Source organism: Muscardinus avellanarius, assembly GCF_963383645.1.
Source record: "Muscardinus avellanarius genome assembly, chromosome: 2".
NCBI lineage: Eukaryota > Metazoa > Chordata > Mammalia > Rodentia > Gliridae > Muscardinus > Muscardinus avellanarius.
The window spans coordinates 20,840,537-20,857,800 of NC_137787.1; the positions used below are offsets into that span (position 1 = coordinate 20,840,537).

General features: G+C 54.5%; 1 protein-coding gene across 6 annotated transcripts; it reads right to left on the reverse strand.

Annotated features, from left to right (window-relative positions):
- Nucleotides 1–12,239: 12,239 nt before the first annotated feature.
- Nucleotides 12,240–16,928, reverse strand: CTDSP1 (CTD small phosphatase 1; the record flags this gene model as incomplete). Of its 6 annotated transcripts, none has more annotated exons than XM_080689285.1 (7): nt 12,240–12,368; nt 13,897–14,082; nt 14,162–14,254; nt 14,753–14,809; nt 14,925–15,026; nt 15,404–15,552; nt 16,862–16,928. In XM_080689285.1, the coding sequence occupies 7 exons, from the start codon at nt 16,926–16,928 to the stop codon at nt 12,240–12,242; spliced, it is 783 nt and encodes a 260-aa protein (XP_080545411.1). The 6 variants fall into 6 exon arrangements, with proteins under 6 accessions (XP_080545411.1, XP_080545410.1, XP_080545409.1 ...); XM_080689284.1 differs by having other exon boundaries at nt 14,925–15,029; XM_080689283.1 differs by having other exon boundaries at nt 14,925–15,089; nt 15,398–15,552.
- Between the last annotated feature and the right edge of the window lie 336 nt (nt 16,929–17,264).

Consider the following 17,264-nt stretch of genomic DNA (forward strand, 5'->3'; position numbering starts at 1 on the left):
GGAAATCAGGATTGAGGTCTGAGGCAGCTTGAATAGGGAGAGAGGCAGCCTCCTTAGAGCCATGGGAGGGCAAGGGGACTCTGGGCCAGCCTGGCTCTGACAGGTGGCCTGCCCTGCCCTGCCCTACACCTCCTGCCTGTCTTTCCTTGCCCAGCACACACTCCTCCAGACTCAACTTTTTGGTCTCAATTCTTCTAGGAAACCTTCCCTGAATCCTCAGGCTAAACGAGGGGTCCTTCCTTGAGGGCACCAAAGTGTCCTGGGCTAATGCCTCTCTTGGGCCCAGACCACATGGTGATGAAACAACCTATTTCTAAGTCTGAGCTCTGCAAGCTCCAAAACCTAGACATATTTGTCTCTCTGGCACCAGCTACCAGCCCATAGTAGATGCTCAGCAAACATACCTAAATCTAAAGGACTGACTGTGGGATGGAAGGAGGACCTTCCTGGGCCCTGGAGAAGGCAGGGTCCAGCTCTCTATGCTAGTTCTTGGGGTGCATATTTGGGGATCACTGGGTGCTGCTGTGGATCTTGGTTCCCAGTCTTGTAGCTGAGCTGGACAGGGATATGGAGAAGTAGTGGTGAGGTCCCCCAAGACAAAGGACACTCTCCTGCTTCTCCAGCCCTGTGAGGGCATGGGGAGTGGACACCCCCAGTCCCTCTGGCCTCAGGGCTCTACCCTTGTGGACAGGAAGATGCCTGAGTAGATGATCCTGGGAGAAGGGTGTCCAGTGTGTCCCAAGAACCTGGATAGACTAGGCCCTCACCCCCATCTTAACTGAATGGGATCACAATGGCTGGGAAGATGGAGGAGGCAGGTCTTGGTGGGAAGGAGACATTGGCTGTACAGGGGATGGGGGGTCTGAGACCCTGCCTCTGCCAGCGCCTACCTCTGTCTTCGCCCATTTTATTCCTGGTAGATAAAATTCCTGCTCACACCCTAGGATGCAGGAGGCTAGGACCCTGAAGTCCCAGGAACATCACACACACACACACACACACACACACACACACACAAATGGTGACATAAAGAAAAACTATTTCAGATGAGGAAGAAATGGGCTAAGGGATGAGTGGAGGGTTAAGAGTAGGGTCAGGGTGACCAGCCAGTCCTTGTCTGCCCAGAGCTACCCTGGTTTAGTTTTGTTTTATTTAGTACTGGGGATTGAACCCAGGGGCATCTATCTTCAAACCACACCCCCATCCCTTTTTACTTTTTAGTTTGAAATAGGTTTTAGTTTGAAATAAGTTGCTGAGGGCCTTGCTAAAATTGCTGAGGCTGGCCTTGTACCTGCAGTACTCCTGTCTCCACCTCCCAGGTACTGAGATTACAGGTGTGCGCCACCACACCTGGTTACCCTTGTTTTAAATCTAGAAATTCTGGGCCCCAGGATCCTCCTCAGTCTTGGGTAACCCAGGGAGGTTGACATCCAGTGTGGTGTAGGGGTAGCCACAGGGGAAGGGCCTTCAAGCTCCTCTCTTTAGAGGCCCAGGTGGACAGACAGATGCCCTGGGATCCTTTCTCTTTGCAGAATTTTACAGTGCCCTCCCTTACCCCCAAACCCACACCAAAGTATTACAGGACCTCCCAGGCTGCCGGCAAGAAGCACGGACCCTGGCCCTCCCCACCACCTGCGGTCCAGGCATGTCCCCACCAGGTTGTCTTACCTGTCTGGAGGAGGCAGCCGCCACCTGGGAGAGTGCTGGGAGTTGTGGCAGGCAGGCTGCAGGAGAGCGACCTTTGTCCCTACCTCCCCTCCTCTAGGAACTGCCTTCACCATATAAGGGAAGATAGGGCCCCAGAGAGAGAGAGAGAGAGAGAGAATGAGAATGGGTGAGGGGTGGAGAGGCAGGTGCCAGCCAGGTCCCTGGGAGGCCAGCGCCCAGCGACAGCCTGACAGCCAGAGGCGGTGTGCCCCGCCCTTGGCTCCCCAGTGGTCACCAGGGATGGGGCGTGTTTCCGCCCAGGGTCCGCCCAGGGCCCAGGCCCTCGCTGCAGGTGGACAGCGCCCACCAGGGATGGACACAGGCACCTGAACTCTTCTTCCTGTCCACCAAGAGGAGGGCTCAGCTATCCTTCCTCCCAAGCTGGGGGATGGCACCTGGGGAGGAGGGGCAGGACTCCTGGGTTCTAGAAGCCCAGGCCTGGGGAGGCAGGGCCAGGACTCACACTTGGGGCGTCCAGGACAGGGGAGGACCTGGGCACTCCTAGAGGTCCTTTCTACTCAGCGTGACCCTTGCTCAGTGGGTACAGGTGCTCTTCCTGCCTCCCACCCCCGCAAGGCTCCACCTGGAGTTTTTATGGGTTATCATAAACCAGTGCCTTTGGACTCCGCTCTGCCTCCTCTCCAGAGCTGCAGCTAGCAGTTCCACCCTGAATCCGGGGTCTGTCTCACTCAGGGAAGGGAGGGAACATGGGCCTCGCTGGTGTGCATCTGACTCAGAAACTAGCTTCCCGCACACTCAGCTCCTAGGGCACCTGCCCTTCCTCAACCCCAGCCTGCAGAGTCCTCCTGTGTCCTCGGGATCCCAGCTCTTAGGAGAGCAAGATGAGGCTCAGTGGGTATGGGCAGCTCCTCCTCCTGACCACACCCTCCCTGGAGACCTGGAGACCCAGAGTATATGTCCGCACGCGCGCGTGTGCGTGTGCGTGTGTGTGTGTGTACAGTGTGTGTATACTGTTTTTTTTTTTTTTTTTTTGCAGGTCTGGTGATGGAACCCAAGGGAATTTGACCTCCAAGTTACACCCCCTGCCCTATTTTTTTATTATTTATTTTGAAACAGGGTCTCACTAAGTTGCAGAGGGCCTCACTAAGTAGCTGAGGCTGTCCGCATACTGCAGTCCTCTGGTTTCAGCCTCCCCAATGCTGAGATTACAAGCGTGTGCCACCATGCCCGGCTATACTATTCTGTTCTGTTTTTAAAATAATATAAAGCTGGTGTGGTGGCAAGCAACAGTAATTCCAGTACTTGGGAGGCTGAGACAGGAGGATCACAGGCTCCAGGCCAGCCTCAGTAACTTATCCAAGACTTGTTTCAAAATAAAAAAGTAAAAAGAGCTGAGGGTTTAGCTTGGAGGTAAAAATACTCCTGCATTCAATTCTCAATACCAAAAAATAAAATAATGCCCTTTCCTGTGGATAAAAAGAAGTATATGTTCACTCAATACATGAATAGCCAGGCATGGTGGCAACACACTTATAATCTCAGTACCTGGGAGGCTAAGTCAGGAGGCAGGTTCTTGGCCAGCCTCAGCAACATAGGGAGGCCCTCATATGGCTGGGAGGTATAGCTTGGAGGTAGAATTCACTCTGCCTCTGAGGTCATTCCTCCCCCATACCCCCACACACAGTCTATCTGCAAGTTTATATATACATATTCTTTTTACTGTCACATGTTTATATATAACATAAAGTTATAAATATAACTTTAAGCTGGGCGTGCTGAGCATGCCTATAATTGCAGTACTTAGGGGGCTGAGACAGAAGGATTGCAGGTTCCAGGCAAGCCTTAACAATTTAATGAAGCCCTCAGTAACATAGTGAGACCCTGCTTCAAATTAAAAATAGGTCTGAGGATGTGGCTCAGAGGTAGAATACCCCTAGGTTCAATCCTCAGTAACACACACACACACACACACACACACACACACACACACACACACACGAAATAATAGTATAATAAGAGTTCGTGGACTCAAGTTAGCATAAATTATTCAGCCAACATATAAAATATCACACATCTCTTAAAACTGAATTTTTTTGTGTGTGGTGGTACTGGGGTTCCTGGAAGCCCTTCTACCTCCGGGCTACACTCCCAGACCTATTTTATATTTTTTATTTGGAAACAGGGTCTCTTAAGCCAGCGCGCCTGGCTTCAAACCTGCAAGATACTCCTGTCTCTGCCTCCCAAGTGCGGGGATTACAAGCGTGCCCCCGGCTGTAATTTTTTTTTTTTTTTTTTTTGTACTGAGGATTGAATCTAAGAGCATTCTATGTACTTATGATCTATACCACCAGCACCTCTCCCTTTTTTTTTTTTCTTTTTTTGCGGGTCTGGGGATAGAACCCAGGGGCATTCAACCTCCAAGCTACACCCCCTGCCCTATTTTTTTATTCTATATTTTGAAACAGGGTCTCACTGAGTTGCAGAGGGCCTCACTAAGTACCTGAGGCTGTCTGCGAACCGCCGATCCTCCAGTGTCAGCCTCCTGAATGCTGGGATTACAAGTGTGCGCCACCACAACCAGCTAAGACTCTTCTTAATGAAAAACCACAACACTGAAGACAGCACCTGCTTAGCATACACAAGGTCCTGGGTTCAATCCCCATCACCCCAGAAATGAAATAAATTTAATACTAATGAAGAGGCCTGGCAGTCAAAGGAAATGCTTGATCTTGAGTTGATTCCTTATTAATAAAACCAACCATCAAAGTCTTTATGGAAGCCGGCATCATGGTCCATGCCTGTAATCTCAGCTATTCTGGAGGCTAAGGCAGGAGGGTAGCAAGTTAAAGGGCAGCCTGAGCACCTTAGCAAGACCCTGTCTCAAAATAAAAAATAAGAGCCAGGCATGTTGGTGCATGCTTGTAATACAAGCATTTAGGAGGCTGAGACAGGAAGATCAGTTTGTGTACAATCTCAGCTACTACTTAGTGAGGCCCTTTGCAACTCAGTGAGACCCTGTTTCAAAATAAAGAATAAAAAAAAAAACCTGTTTCCAAATAAGATATAAAATAGGTCTGGGTAGCCGGGCATGGTGGCACATGCTTGTAATCCCTTCGTTTGGGAGGCTGAGACAGAAGGATCCTGCAGGTTCGAAGCCAGCCTCAGCTGGCTTAAGAGACCCTGTTTCCAAAAACAAACAAACAAACAAACAAACAAACAAAATAGGTCTGGGAGGGTAGCCCAGAGGTAGAAGGCCCCTGGGTTCCATCCCCAATACCACCACCACCACCACCACACACACACACACACACACACACACACACACACATGCACACACACACACACGAAATAGGTCTGGGAGTATAGCCTGGAGGTAGAAAGCCTTTGGGTTCCACCCCTAATACCACCAAAAAGAAGAAGAAGAAGAAGAAGAAGAAGAAGAAGAAGGAGGAGGAGGAGGAGGAGGAGGAGGAGGAGGAGGAGGAGGAGGAGGAGGAGGAGTGTTGAGAGCTAGGCATAGTGGCACAGTACTTGGGAGGCTGAGACAGGAGGATTGCAGGTTCACCACCAGCCTCAGCTTCTTAGTGAGGTCCTCTGCAACTTAGACTCTTTCAAAATCAAGAATAAAATTGGGCTGGGGGGTGTAGCTCAATGCCCCTTGGTTCAATCACCAGTACGAAGAAGAAGAAGGAGGAGGAGGAGGAGGAGGAGGAGGAGGAGGAGGAGGAGGAGGAAGGAGGGGAGAGGAGGAGGAGGAAGGAGGGGAGAGGAGGAGGAGGAACGAGGGGGGAGGAGGAGGGGAGGGGAGGGGAGGGGAGGGGAGGGGAGGGGAGGAGAATCCCTTCCATTTCCCCATGACATTGGTTCACCTGTGTCGAGGTTGTACAACATCCACGCTGTGGACCTGACTCATCCCTTATGGTATTTAGTTTGTTCCTCTTCTGTCCATATCGCCCACAAACCTAATGACCATCCAGTAGATTCTGGCTAAACACTTTTTTAGGAATACTTTATAGGCCAATATTTCTCAAATTGAACTATTATGAGAACCACCTAAACTGGGTGTGGTAGTGCATGCTTGTAATCCCAGTGCTTGGGAAGCTGAGACAGGAGAACCACGGGTTCAAGGCCAGCCTCAGCAATATAGTGAAAGCCTTAGTAATTCAGCAAGATGCTGTTTCAAAATTAAACAGTCTGGGGGTGAAGCTCAGTAGAATGTCCCTGGGTTCAATCCCCAGCGCCACAAAAAAGAAAGAAGGAAATAAAGAAAGAGAAAAAAAAAAGGGAGGAAGGAAGGAAAGAAGAAAGTGAAGGAATCACCCAAGAATCTCCAAAGTACAAATTCTGACTCAGTGGCCTGCGGTGGGGCCTTAGATTCTGCATTGCCAGTGAGCTCCCGGGGCTGTTGATCTGTGGTTCTTAACCACTATTTCCATGGCAGGGTCAAAGGCGACGACGCTGCGTTTCAGGAAGGGCACTAAGGGCGGGTTATCTCAGCATGAGTGATGTGGAGTTAGATTTCTGGTTATAGTAGTGACAAACAGATTTTTTTGTATTGGTGCCTGTTTCTCTGCGGGGTGTGTGTGTGTGTGTGTGTGTGTGTGTGTGTGTGTGTGTAACAAGCAAATATAAATATCTGTCCCATACCAAGCTTGGTTAGAGACGTTTTCAAGATGACATCTCCGAAACAAAACCTCAGGCCATTTTCATCTCCACACACCCCTCTCCTTCTCCGGGACCCTCAGCGGTGCACTGCCTGCAAGAGAAAGGCAGATGTGCACATCTGCCTCCTCCTGCTTCTTCAGCATCGTTTCCCACCCTCCCCCAGTCGAGCCATTCTAAAATCCTTGTCACTTCCCACCTACTTGTGTTGAGGAGTCTCAGGGCCTTGCTGGGAATCCCAGGAGCTACCGCCTCTTACCTCCCTCCCTGATCCCTCCTCTCGGAGCTCCTCTGAGTTCTGCTCTAGCATGGGGCTGTTTGCCAACCCCATGGGCCGGCCCAGGCCCTTCCGCCTCCCGGCGCTCTCACACTGTGCTTACTGCATGGTGGTGTTTGCACCTGCTCTTTCATGATTCTCTCTCCACACTGGGTGTGACGATTTGGTCCCAAGTGAATGACTCTGCTTTGACAGTACTAAATCCATTTTTGAGCTTTCTCCCTTGCAAAAAGCCGCGACTGAGCCAAGCGGCTGGCTGTAGCCACTTGGACAAGGGTGCTCTGATAGGCAAATACAGTAGTTGGTGACCCGAACTTTTCCTTCCGAAACGGACATCTGGAAGCAGAGATAATATACTTTCTGGGACTATCAACTCTCGTCCCTTCAGACTGCCACTTGAGACACATCCTGCTGTGACTCCACGTTGCAAGCATTTACTCTGAAATAGCAGTGGTTGCTGGAGGTCTTCTCCATCTGGAAGTCCTTGTTTTACTGCTTACAACCCAATGGCATTAGGGGCACTTTGACTATCTCCTTGGAGAGCGTGGTCTTCTGGAAAATATGGACAATTCCTTCCGTGGACCCATGGAGTTTAGTTCATGACTACTGCTATATTTTTGTGTGATTTGCTTATTTATTTATTTATTATTTATTTATTTATTTATTTATTTATTTTTGCAGGCCTGGGGATGGAACCCAGGGGCATTCTACCTCCGAGCTACACCCTCTGCCCTATTTTTTATTCTTTATTTTGAAACAGGGTCTCAGTGAGTTGCGGAGGGCCTCACTAAGTAGCTGAGGCTGGCCGTGAACCATCGTCCTCCCAATGCTGGGATTACAAGCGTGTGCCACCACGCCTGGCTTGCTTATTTGTGTGTGTGTGTGTGTGTGTGTGTGTGTGTGTGTGTGTGTATAGTCTTCTTTTTTTTTTTCTTTTTGGTGGTACTAAGGATTGAACTCAGGGGCATTCTACCTCCAAGCTATACCTTCAGCCATTTATTTATCTATTTATTTACTGAAGCAAGGTCTCACAAGTGTGCCGAGAGTCTAACTATGTGGCTGAGGCTCTTCTTGAGCTTGTGATCCTCCTCCTCTGCCTCCCTAGAAGTGAGATGACAGGTATGTGCTACCATGCCCAGCTATTTTTAACCTATCTTTTCCTATGTACCTTTTGCTTGATTTAGCGTATTCTCCTTTTGTGTGTGTGCAATACGTCAGTTAATTCTGGAGTTACCTTTGGTTTCACTTGGTTCATCAACTTATTTATTTTTATTTAACTTATCAACTTATTTATTTTTAAACTTCACTTGGTAGAAGTTTGCACTTCTTGGAAGAATGATTATCCTTGAGGCGAACTTGTCACCAAGTATTAAGGAAACAGAGCAGCTTTGTCAGTCTAATAAGACAGACTGGCACAGCAGCAAGCAGGGCATCTTTTACCTAAGTGTTAATTATACTTAATGGACTTCTATACTCTGTGATCAGAAATCCTCTAAATTAGCCGGGCATGGTGGCGCACGCTTGTAATCCCAGCATTCTGGAGGCTGAGACCGAAGGATCGCTGTTTGAGGACAGACTCAGCTACTTAGTGAGGCCCTCCGCAACTCAGTGAGACCTTGTTTCAAAATAAAGAATAAAAGCCGGGCGTGGTGGGGCACGCTTGTAATCCCTGAGCTTGGGAGGCGGAGACAGGAGGATCGGGCAGGTTTGAAGACAGCTTTGCCGTCTTAAGAGACCCTGTTTTTATTTTTTTTTATTATTATTATTATTATTATTTTTTTTTTTGGTGGTACTGGGGTTCCTGGAAGCCCTTCTACCTCCGGGCTACACTCCCAGACCTCTTTTTACATTTTATATTTGGAAACAGGGTCTCCTAAGCCAGCGCGCGCGGCTGGCTTCGAACCTGTGCGATCCTCCTGTCTCTGCCTCCCAAGCGCGGGGATTACAAGCGTGCGCCACCACGCCTGGCGAGAGACCCTGTTTTTAAATAAAATATATAAAATAGATCTGGGAGTGTAGTCCGGAGGTAGAAGGGTTCCATCCCCAGTACTACAATAAATAAATAAATAAATAGAATAAAAAATTGGGCAGGGGGTGTGGCTCGGAGGTCAAATGTGCCTGGGTTCCATCCTCAGACCCCCCCAAAAAAAAAAAAAAAAAAGAAAAAGAAAAAAAAGAAAAGAAATCCTCTAAGTTCCCTCACTGTTAACTATCCAGGAGAAAAATGGTGAGGAGGGCGGCTCTTGCCGGCTCCGTGGTGCTCTGTTGGCCATTCATCTGCGCACTGCTTGTCAGAGCACCCCATGCCAACAACGGGGTATTGTGGGACCCCAATAAAAATAAAAGTAAAGATGAGACTTCTCACTTTTTTCCCAGAGAAAGAACAATTTATGAGGCTTTCTTTTTTAATTTTTGTTGTGGTGCCGGGGTTGGAACCCAGAAGCTTTCTACCTCCGGGCTACACCCCCAGCCCTATTTTATAATTTATTTGGAAAAAAGGTCTCACTGAGTTGCTGAGAACCTCACTAAGTAGCTGAGGCTGGCTTCGAACCTGTGAGATCCTCCTGTCTCAAGTCTCCCAAGCGCAGGGATTACAAGCGTTCGCCACAAGCCCGGCTCTTGAGGCTTTCTGATCAGATACTATTGACATTTTTTTTTTCTCCCAATGCTGGAGTTTGAACAAGTTATGCCCTTCCGCTGCCCTATTGGAAATTTTAACAGAAGCCATCAAAGGCAAGACAACATGTACATATTTGTGATTCTCTTTTCTTAAATTATATGTGACATACTTGTGCTTACTACTGCAAAATCTTCAATTTTTAAAGTCTTTAGGAAAATGAATTAAACATGTTTCGTTATGGAAGTGTGTTTAGAATGGGCCACCCAGGGTGTTAACTTCAGAAAATACTTGGAGGCCCCTGGAGAAACTATTGCAAAAGAAACTTAAAGAGGACATCCCAGAAGTAGGGTCAATAACTCATCCTAGGGGAACACTACTCATACTTAAAAGATTGTATCTACATAAAGATATAGATATAATGTCTCCACCCCTGCGGAGCTAAGCAGTTTACTGCACTGGGTACGAGTTCCTTAAGAGCGGCAGCACGGCCTGCTGGAACCGCGCCCGCACAGGGAAGGCCCCAACGTGCTGAGCTGAACTCCGCGGACCGAGCGTGTGGAGGGGGAGGGGAGGCTGACTGTGGTCTCTCAAAGCTGGGTGCCCTCCTTGCCTGGCCTCTGGAATGCAAATCTGGGGCAATTAGTGTTTGCACGGAGAGCAGGAAATAGGACCACAGGACTGGCGAGGCCAGGGGACTGATCCTCCTGGCCCAGTCCCGAGCAGAGCTGACGCCGGCCGCGGCACACTGAGGTCTTCTCTTTCCAGGTGGGTGCTTCCTGGCCACTTTCCATCCCGTAAAAATAGTGGGGGGGGGGGGGCGGAGGGGCACGGGGCGGCTTCGCACTGCACGCTGCTCTGAGGAGCGATCATCTGTGCAGCACTAGAGCACCCCAGCTGGCGAGACTTAGGTGGACCTGGAGCCGGGAGCGGCTTTCGGTAGGGGCACCTCCCTCTTCTGCCCTGTGTGCCTGCGGTGGGGAGCGCCAGAAGCGCCCATCTTCAAAGGAGGGGTGAACGAGGCGGCCCCCATCTTTGCAGAGCCGGGTGCAGAAGGGGCAGCCCCGGCGTCCGGGGGGACAGGGCGGCCCCTAGTGGCCAGCGCGGGAGGCGGAGGGCACTTCCTGCCTGCCCGCTCCGCAGAGGAAGTGCGGGGCGGGCGGGCGGCGACTCGGGCTGGCGCCGGCCCCACCCTGCCCCCGCCCCGCCGGCCGCCTCGGCCCCCGCCAGCCCGCCCGCAGGTTCCTTCTGCAGCGGGTCGGCGCCTCGCCCGCTCTCCTCCCCGGCCCCGCCCCCAGTGCATTCCGGGGGCATTTGGTTTTTGCCGGATAGCTGAGTACCGAGGACTTAGGGTCCCGGCAGTTAAGTTTGCAGAGGGCTCGTCTCCATTTTGCACATCAAGTCCCCGAGGCGAAGGGCGGTGGCACCGGGTTGATGCAGAAAGATCTAGCCCAAAGCTACGGTCCACGCTGGGAGCCCAGGGGCCGGGCAGCCCATGCCTCCCACCACCTCCCTTCGGGCTGCCTGCTGGGGCCGCAGATGGAAGACACTCGGCTTCTAGCAACCTCCCCTCCCCCAAAGACCACAGAGGCAGGCTAGGAGGGTCTGGCTTTCTCTTTAGTTGTCGTCACAGTGTGAGGCTCTGGGTCACCAAGGCACTTAATTGGCAAAGTCACCGAGTCTGGCCCACCACATCCTCCCTCCTCCAACCCCCTTGGCACTGGCTTGTGGGTCCACTGAGCCATTAGAGCGGGGAGAGCCCAAGCCTTGGCCCCCACTGGTTGTGCAGGGAGGGCTTGCAGGAGTAGTGAGCACCGCCCCAGCCAGCAGGGGGAGGGGAGAGGCTGCAGGGGTGGGTTGGCACAGAGGGAGACAGCTCTGCCAGGCTTCCTGGAGACACCCCTAGCCCACCTCCTGCAGATATCCCAAAGGCACGTGAAGTCTGGGGTGGGTGGGAGAAGGCACCAGTTTGGGGGCAGAAAGCCCCCTTCACTCAGCTTTCGTGGGCCTAGCATGTTGCTGGGCACACAAGGTGCTCAATAAATGTATTTTGAATGGACAGAGCAAAGGGGCTGTGTGAGGGACAGTGGACAGGGCTGGGTGGGGCACTGGGCCCAGCTTGTTCCATTCAGAAAACAGCGGTTTAAAAAATGTAAAAATCCTTTCCCTCCCTCCCCCCAATTTCTGGGCCCAGGAAAGGGGTGAGGGAGGGGTGTCCTACCCAACCCTTCTCTCTCTCCTTCCCTTAAAATTCTATATACACATATACATATTTATATGGCACCACAAGGGGGTCCTGCCTATGTCCCCATACTCAGAGCTGGGAAGCCCAGCCCCAGGACCTTGGGGTGGTTAAGGCGAAGGAAGCGGTGGGGGCTTGGGTGAGGTGGGGAGCAGCCCTCAGCCACCAGCCTCAGAGACTGGACCATGGGGGTCTGGAAGGAAAGACCCCTGCTCCTTTCTCAGGTGGCACAGAGCTCTTTCCTCCCTCCCTCCCTCAGAGGCAGAAACTGGTGGGGGCTCTAGCTGTCCCAGAGAAAGATCTGGGGTCCAGAAAAGACTGGTTCCTCCCAGATCAGCCTAGTCTGCAGCAACCTGGGCAGCTGAGCTGGGAAGAGGGGGCTGTGTGCAAGGCACTTGGCGTCCACTGCCCCAGGCTGGGGGCCCAAGGCACGGGCAGCAGAAAGCCTGCCCCACCCCCAAAGCAGAACTGGGGTTAAGAGGTTCGATTTGGCAGCAGAGAAACATGGCAGCTTGAAGAGGAGATAGAAAGGAGGAGCAGCAGGCAGGGCCCCCTGGGTCCCCCCAAGGGGGGAGGAGGTTCGAAGGCACTGACGCGGGGCCCAGGGGCTCATTGTCGTGGGTGCAGCCGGTCGGGCTGGTAGGGAAGACACCTGCTCCCCAGGCCCATGAACATGGCGCAGCCCGTGGATTTTCGAGTACGGGGCGGTCCCCAGAGTCTGCGCAGTAGGCGGTGGCCTCAGTCAGGGGCGGGTCCAGCCCCGTGGCACCGCACTAGCTTCCGGGCCTCGGCTGCCTGAGTACTGAGTACACATCGTCCACGCGGCTGAGTTGCTCAAAGAAGGGTAGGAGGTCATGGAGCTCGGTGTCGCTCATGTTGTCAAACCACGAAGCTACAGGGACCTGGGGAGATGGGAGAGGGAGGTGAGGGGCGCAGGCGCCCGCGAGGCTGAACTCAGTGGGCAACTGGGAAGCCGGAGCTCCCAGCCTTCAGACATTCTGGACATGACCTGCTAGGAAAATATGTTTTTATGTATATGACAAAGCAGGCGTTTCACAAAATGATATTTAAACTCTCTGTGTGTAAAGCACTCCAGTATGTGTTATTCTATCTCTTTCTGATAAAAGAAAAAAAAAAGTGTGCCGGGCGTGGTGGCGCATGCTTGTAATCCCAGCATTTAGGAGGCTGAGACAGGAAGATCGTGGTTCACGGACAGCCTCAGCTATTTAGTGAGGCCCTTTGCAATTCAGTGAGACCCTGTTTCAAAATAAAGAATAAGCCGGGCGTGGTGGCGCACGCTGTAATCCCCGGCTCGGGAGGCGGAGACAGGAGGATCGCACAGGTTCGAAGCCAGCCTCGGTGGTTTAAGAGACCCTGTTTCCAAATAGAAATATAAAAATAGGTCTGGGAGTGTAGCCCAGAGGTAGAAGGGTTTCCAGGAACCCCAGTACCACAATAATAATAATAATAATAATAATAATAATAATAATAATAATAAAAAACACGCAATCTCTCTCTCTCTCTCTCTCTCTCTCTCTCTCTATATATATATATATATATATATATATATATATAAATGGGTCTGGGGAGTTTAGCCTGGAGATAGAAGGGTTCAATCCCCAGTACCACCAAAAAAAAAATAAATAAAAATAAAAAATAGAAGCTAGGTGTGGTGGTGCACACTTGTAATCCCAGCATTTGGGAGGCTGAGATCTGAGGATCGCGGTTCGCCGACAGCCTCAGCTACTTAGTGAGGCTCTCTGCAACTCAGTGAGACCCTGTTTCAAAATAAAGATTAAAAAATTGTGCAGGGGGTGTAGCTCAGAAGTCAAATGCCTATGAGTTACATCCCCAGACCCACAAAAAAAAAAAAAAAAAAAAAAAAAAATAGGGTTGGGCATAAAGCTCAAAAGTAAGATTAAGATAGATGCCCCTGGGTTCAATCCCTAGTACCACACACACACACAAAAATCAGGACCCACTAAATTCATCCTGTGGTCCATTACCAGGCCACAGCAGCAGTGTGAAAAGTGGAAAGTTTGCCGGGCGTGCGCACGATTGTAATCCCCGCGCTTGGGAGGCGGAGACAGGAGGATTGCGGCTGGTTCTGAGCCAGCCTCGCTGGCTTAAGAGACCCTGTTTCCAAATAAAAAATATAAAATAGGTCTGGGAGTGTAGCCCGGAGATAGACGGGCTTCCAGGAACCCCAGTACCGCCAAACAAAACAAAACAAAAGTGCCCACTGCCTGGACCCAGCCGGCAGCAGGCGCTCCACACTGGGGACCCAGGAATGATAGTGAAGTCCTGGCGGCGGCAGCAGCAGCAGCGGCAGCAGCAGTGAGGTGAGCGTGCGGCAGGCACAGATGGTTGGGGTTGGGAGGCCACGGCAGCCTGAAGGGACCCCCGTTCTTGGGCCCCGCCTGCACTCACAGCGTTGTCCGGGTGGAAGACGTAGGAGGCCGGTGAGTTGTCCAGGATGAGCACCCGCCGCAGGTCTCGGCCCAGCCGGCTCAGGTCTTTCACGTAGTTCCCCCGGTGGAAGACGCAGGACTCTCGAAACAGCCGGGCCCGGAAGGCCCCCCACTTGTCCAGCAGGTCAGCTACTGGATCTGCGTACTGGGGATGGGAGATGCGTTACCCAGGCCCCGAGGTGGGCAGAGGGCATGGCTGCCCCAGGCTCCTGGCGGGGGCTCACCTTGGCCAGGCTGGCCGTGAACAGCACGCACTCAAAGAGCTCGCCCATGCGCTGCAGGAACTCGTCTACGTGGGGCCGCTTCAGCACATAGACCTGGAGAGTGGGCGGTGAGAGGCTGCTGGGCCGCAGGCTGGCCAGGGCAGCCCCAGGACGGAACAGCAGAGGAGCCCAGAGGCCGGCCCAGGGCCTGGCGGTTTCTTTGGCTGGACGCCTCAACCACCCACCTTCCAGAAAAGAATCAGAATGAGCCTCCCATCTGGCCCGCTGCAGGTTGGCCTCTCGGGGTGTCATTATCCCAGGCCCTTGCGCCTCAGGGCAGCCCCCTCACCCCAAGGCTGCGGTGCACCGGTCCCCGAGCCAAGTAATGGAGAACAGGCTGGACAGCACACAACCTATCCTGAATTACTTGAACTGGGTCCCGGGCAGAGGGGGGGGAGGGGGCACAGGAAGACAGGGCTAGGAGGAGCCCACTCTGCAGGCCAGAAGGCAGGCCGAGGCTCTGAGGCTGTGTGTGACCTTGGGTGAGTCTCAAACCCTCTCCAAGCTGGTGGGAGGAGCCTGGGTGCGCACCACAGCCCTCCTGCCCCTCACCTGGTGGACCACTCCATCGATCTCCACGGGGATGATGAAGTCCGCGTTGTTCACTGGCTGTGGGGGGAGAAGAGCTGCTAGCGTGGGGACAGGGGCCCAACAGAGACCCCCTCCCGGGCCAGGGCAGGTCCCCTAAGAGGCGCAGGGCTGAGGGCTGCTGGGCAGGGCCCACCTTGAAGGAGCTGTGCACCAGGGTCTCGTCCAGGTCGATGACCACGCAGATCTTGTCTGAGTCCTGGGCCTTGGCCTCGGGGAGCAGGTACTGGACTGGGGTCTGCTGTGGGGAGGGGCGGGGCTGGGTGGGGACACCTCCTGCACAGGCTTTCCTACCTGGGCTCTACCTGAGGACTCACAGGGCAGGGGGACCTTCCGCCCTTCCCAGCTGTCAACTCTGGAGCCATAAGCAGGCCCCACTTCCTTGCCTGGCCAAGATTCCATCTTTAAGGGGACATTTGGTTTGGTCAGTGGATAGAAGTCTTGAGGAAGGCCCAAAGGGGGCTAGGGCCAGATGGGAAGGGGATGGGCAACCAGGCTCCCCGACTTCCGTGAACCTTCCAGGGTCTGCAGGTTTATCACAAAAGCTTGGCCAAGAAAGGAGCCACTTCCAGCTGAGCCCAGGCACCCTGGAGTCCCCCCCTGGCCAACGCATACCTTGGGGATGGCGCCATTCTCCTCCACGAGCAGGGGTGCTCCGCTGTGGGCAGGCAGGGGCTCCCCATCATCTCGGCAGACACAGCAGAAGAGGGAGTGGAGGATGCCCCGGCTCCGGGGCTTCTGGGAAGCAGCTGACTTGGGGTCACCTGGAGCAGGGAGCACAGGTTGGGTGATAGCCACTCTGGCCTGTGAAGGCGGCCAGTGTCCAGGTGCAAACCCCTGGGCTGGGAGGCCCGGCCACGCCCCCTAATGCACGGCCTCCAAGGGAGACTTGGCTCTTTTGAAATGCTCCTGCCAGGGGCTCCTCCAGGCCTTGCTGCAAGCCCCCTGCAGCTTGGTCTGGTGTGGACACAGGCACCCATCGCAGGGGGTGAGCTGCCTGGAGGAGGGAGCGCTGCTGTCTCCTTTTCTCTGGCTCCTTCACTGGACCTCACCTTACCTGAGCAGCCCCCCTGTTGAGGAAGGCCAGGGCCTGGGGCCCTGCTGGCCACTTCCACCTTCCCTTTTTCTGTCCACTCCATGGGTCCAAAGTCCTCACTAAGGCCAGTTCCAGAGAGGGTGTGTGTGTGTGTACAAGTCCCAAGGCCTGGGGCCAGCGTCCCTCAGCCATCTGTCTGCCCTGCCTCCCCAGCCCCCACTCTGGCCAGACCTCGGACCTGCAGCCGGACAGCGGCCAGCTGATTGACAGACCCACCCTCCCCGTCTCTCGGTTTCAGACCCCAGCACCAGGCCAAGCTAGACCCAGCGGGAGGTGGGCAGATCTGGGTGGACTTCCAGGCCCTGAGGTCCACACGGGATAGAGGAAAATGGACCCCACGCTGGCCAGTCCCCAGGGCAGGACGGCTTCCCGGGGCGGTGCGTGTGCGTGCACAGGCCGGAGCCCAGGAGCCTGCAGCCCAGGACCGGCGCTGGGCGGGATGCGAGGCTCCCCCACCCGCACGCAGGCGACTCTCTCGGGGCCTCTGAGGGGCTCGACGCCTCCAAGAGAGTGGCAGAAGTTTGTGGGAACCTGGCTGTTGGCGGGAGAGCTCTCCCCGCCTCCCCCGCCCGCTGTCACCTCGGCGCCCCCTCCCCAGGCCCGACCCGACCGCAGCCCCGAAGGGGCGGAGTCTCGGCGGGTGGCCCGAGGGCGGCCTCCTCTCCCCCACCTCCCAGCCCCATTGGCGCCAATCGGGGGGAGGGGAGAAGCCCGGGCACGGCCAGCCGGGGCGCCCCCCTCTCCGCCCCTGCCTCAGTTTCCCCCCCTAGAAGACAGAGGCGCCAGGCCCCGCCCCGCATCCTGGAAACTCCCCGAGTCCAGACGCCCCGCTCGCTCCGGGGCCGGAGCTCCGGCGGGGCCGAGGCGGGCGCCCGGGGCGGCGGCGGCGGCGGCGGCGCGGGCTCGGATTCCGGCCCCCTCCTCCCTCCCACCCTCGCGCGGCGCGCGGGCTGCGGCCCCTCCCGGCCGCCCCGTACCTTTGCCCCGCAGCGGGCCCCGCGCCTCCTCCTTGCTGATCTGAGTAATGACGGCCGAGCTGTCCATGGGGCCGGGCGCGCTCCGCTCCGGCCGGACTCTGGCCCCGGCGCCCGGCCTCCCCCCCGGCTGGGGCCGGAATCGGGGCGCGGGGGGGAGGGGAGGGTGGGAGGGAAGGATCCCCGCGAGCTTCGGAGGGGAGGGGAGCCAGGTTCTCAGGGGGAGGGGGAGGGAGGGGGCGCGGAGGAAACTTTGTTACAACATGGAGTTTCCTCCCCGCGAGGCGGATGCAAACATGGAACCCGGGCGCTGTTTCAAGGCTCCCCCTTAAAAGGGCAACGGCTTCGTCGTGACCTGGACTCGGCCGCGGCTTTCATCACTTCTGGGGCCGGCACTGCTCGGCGG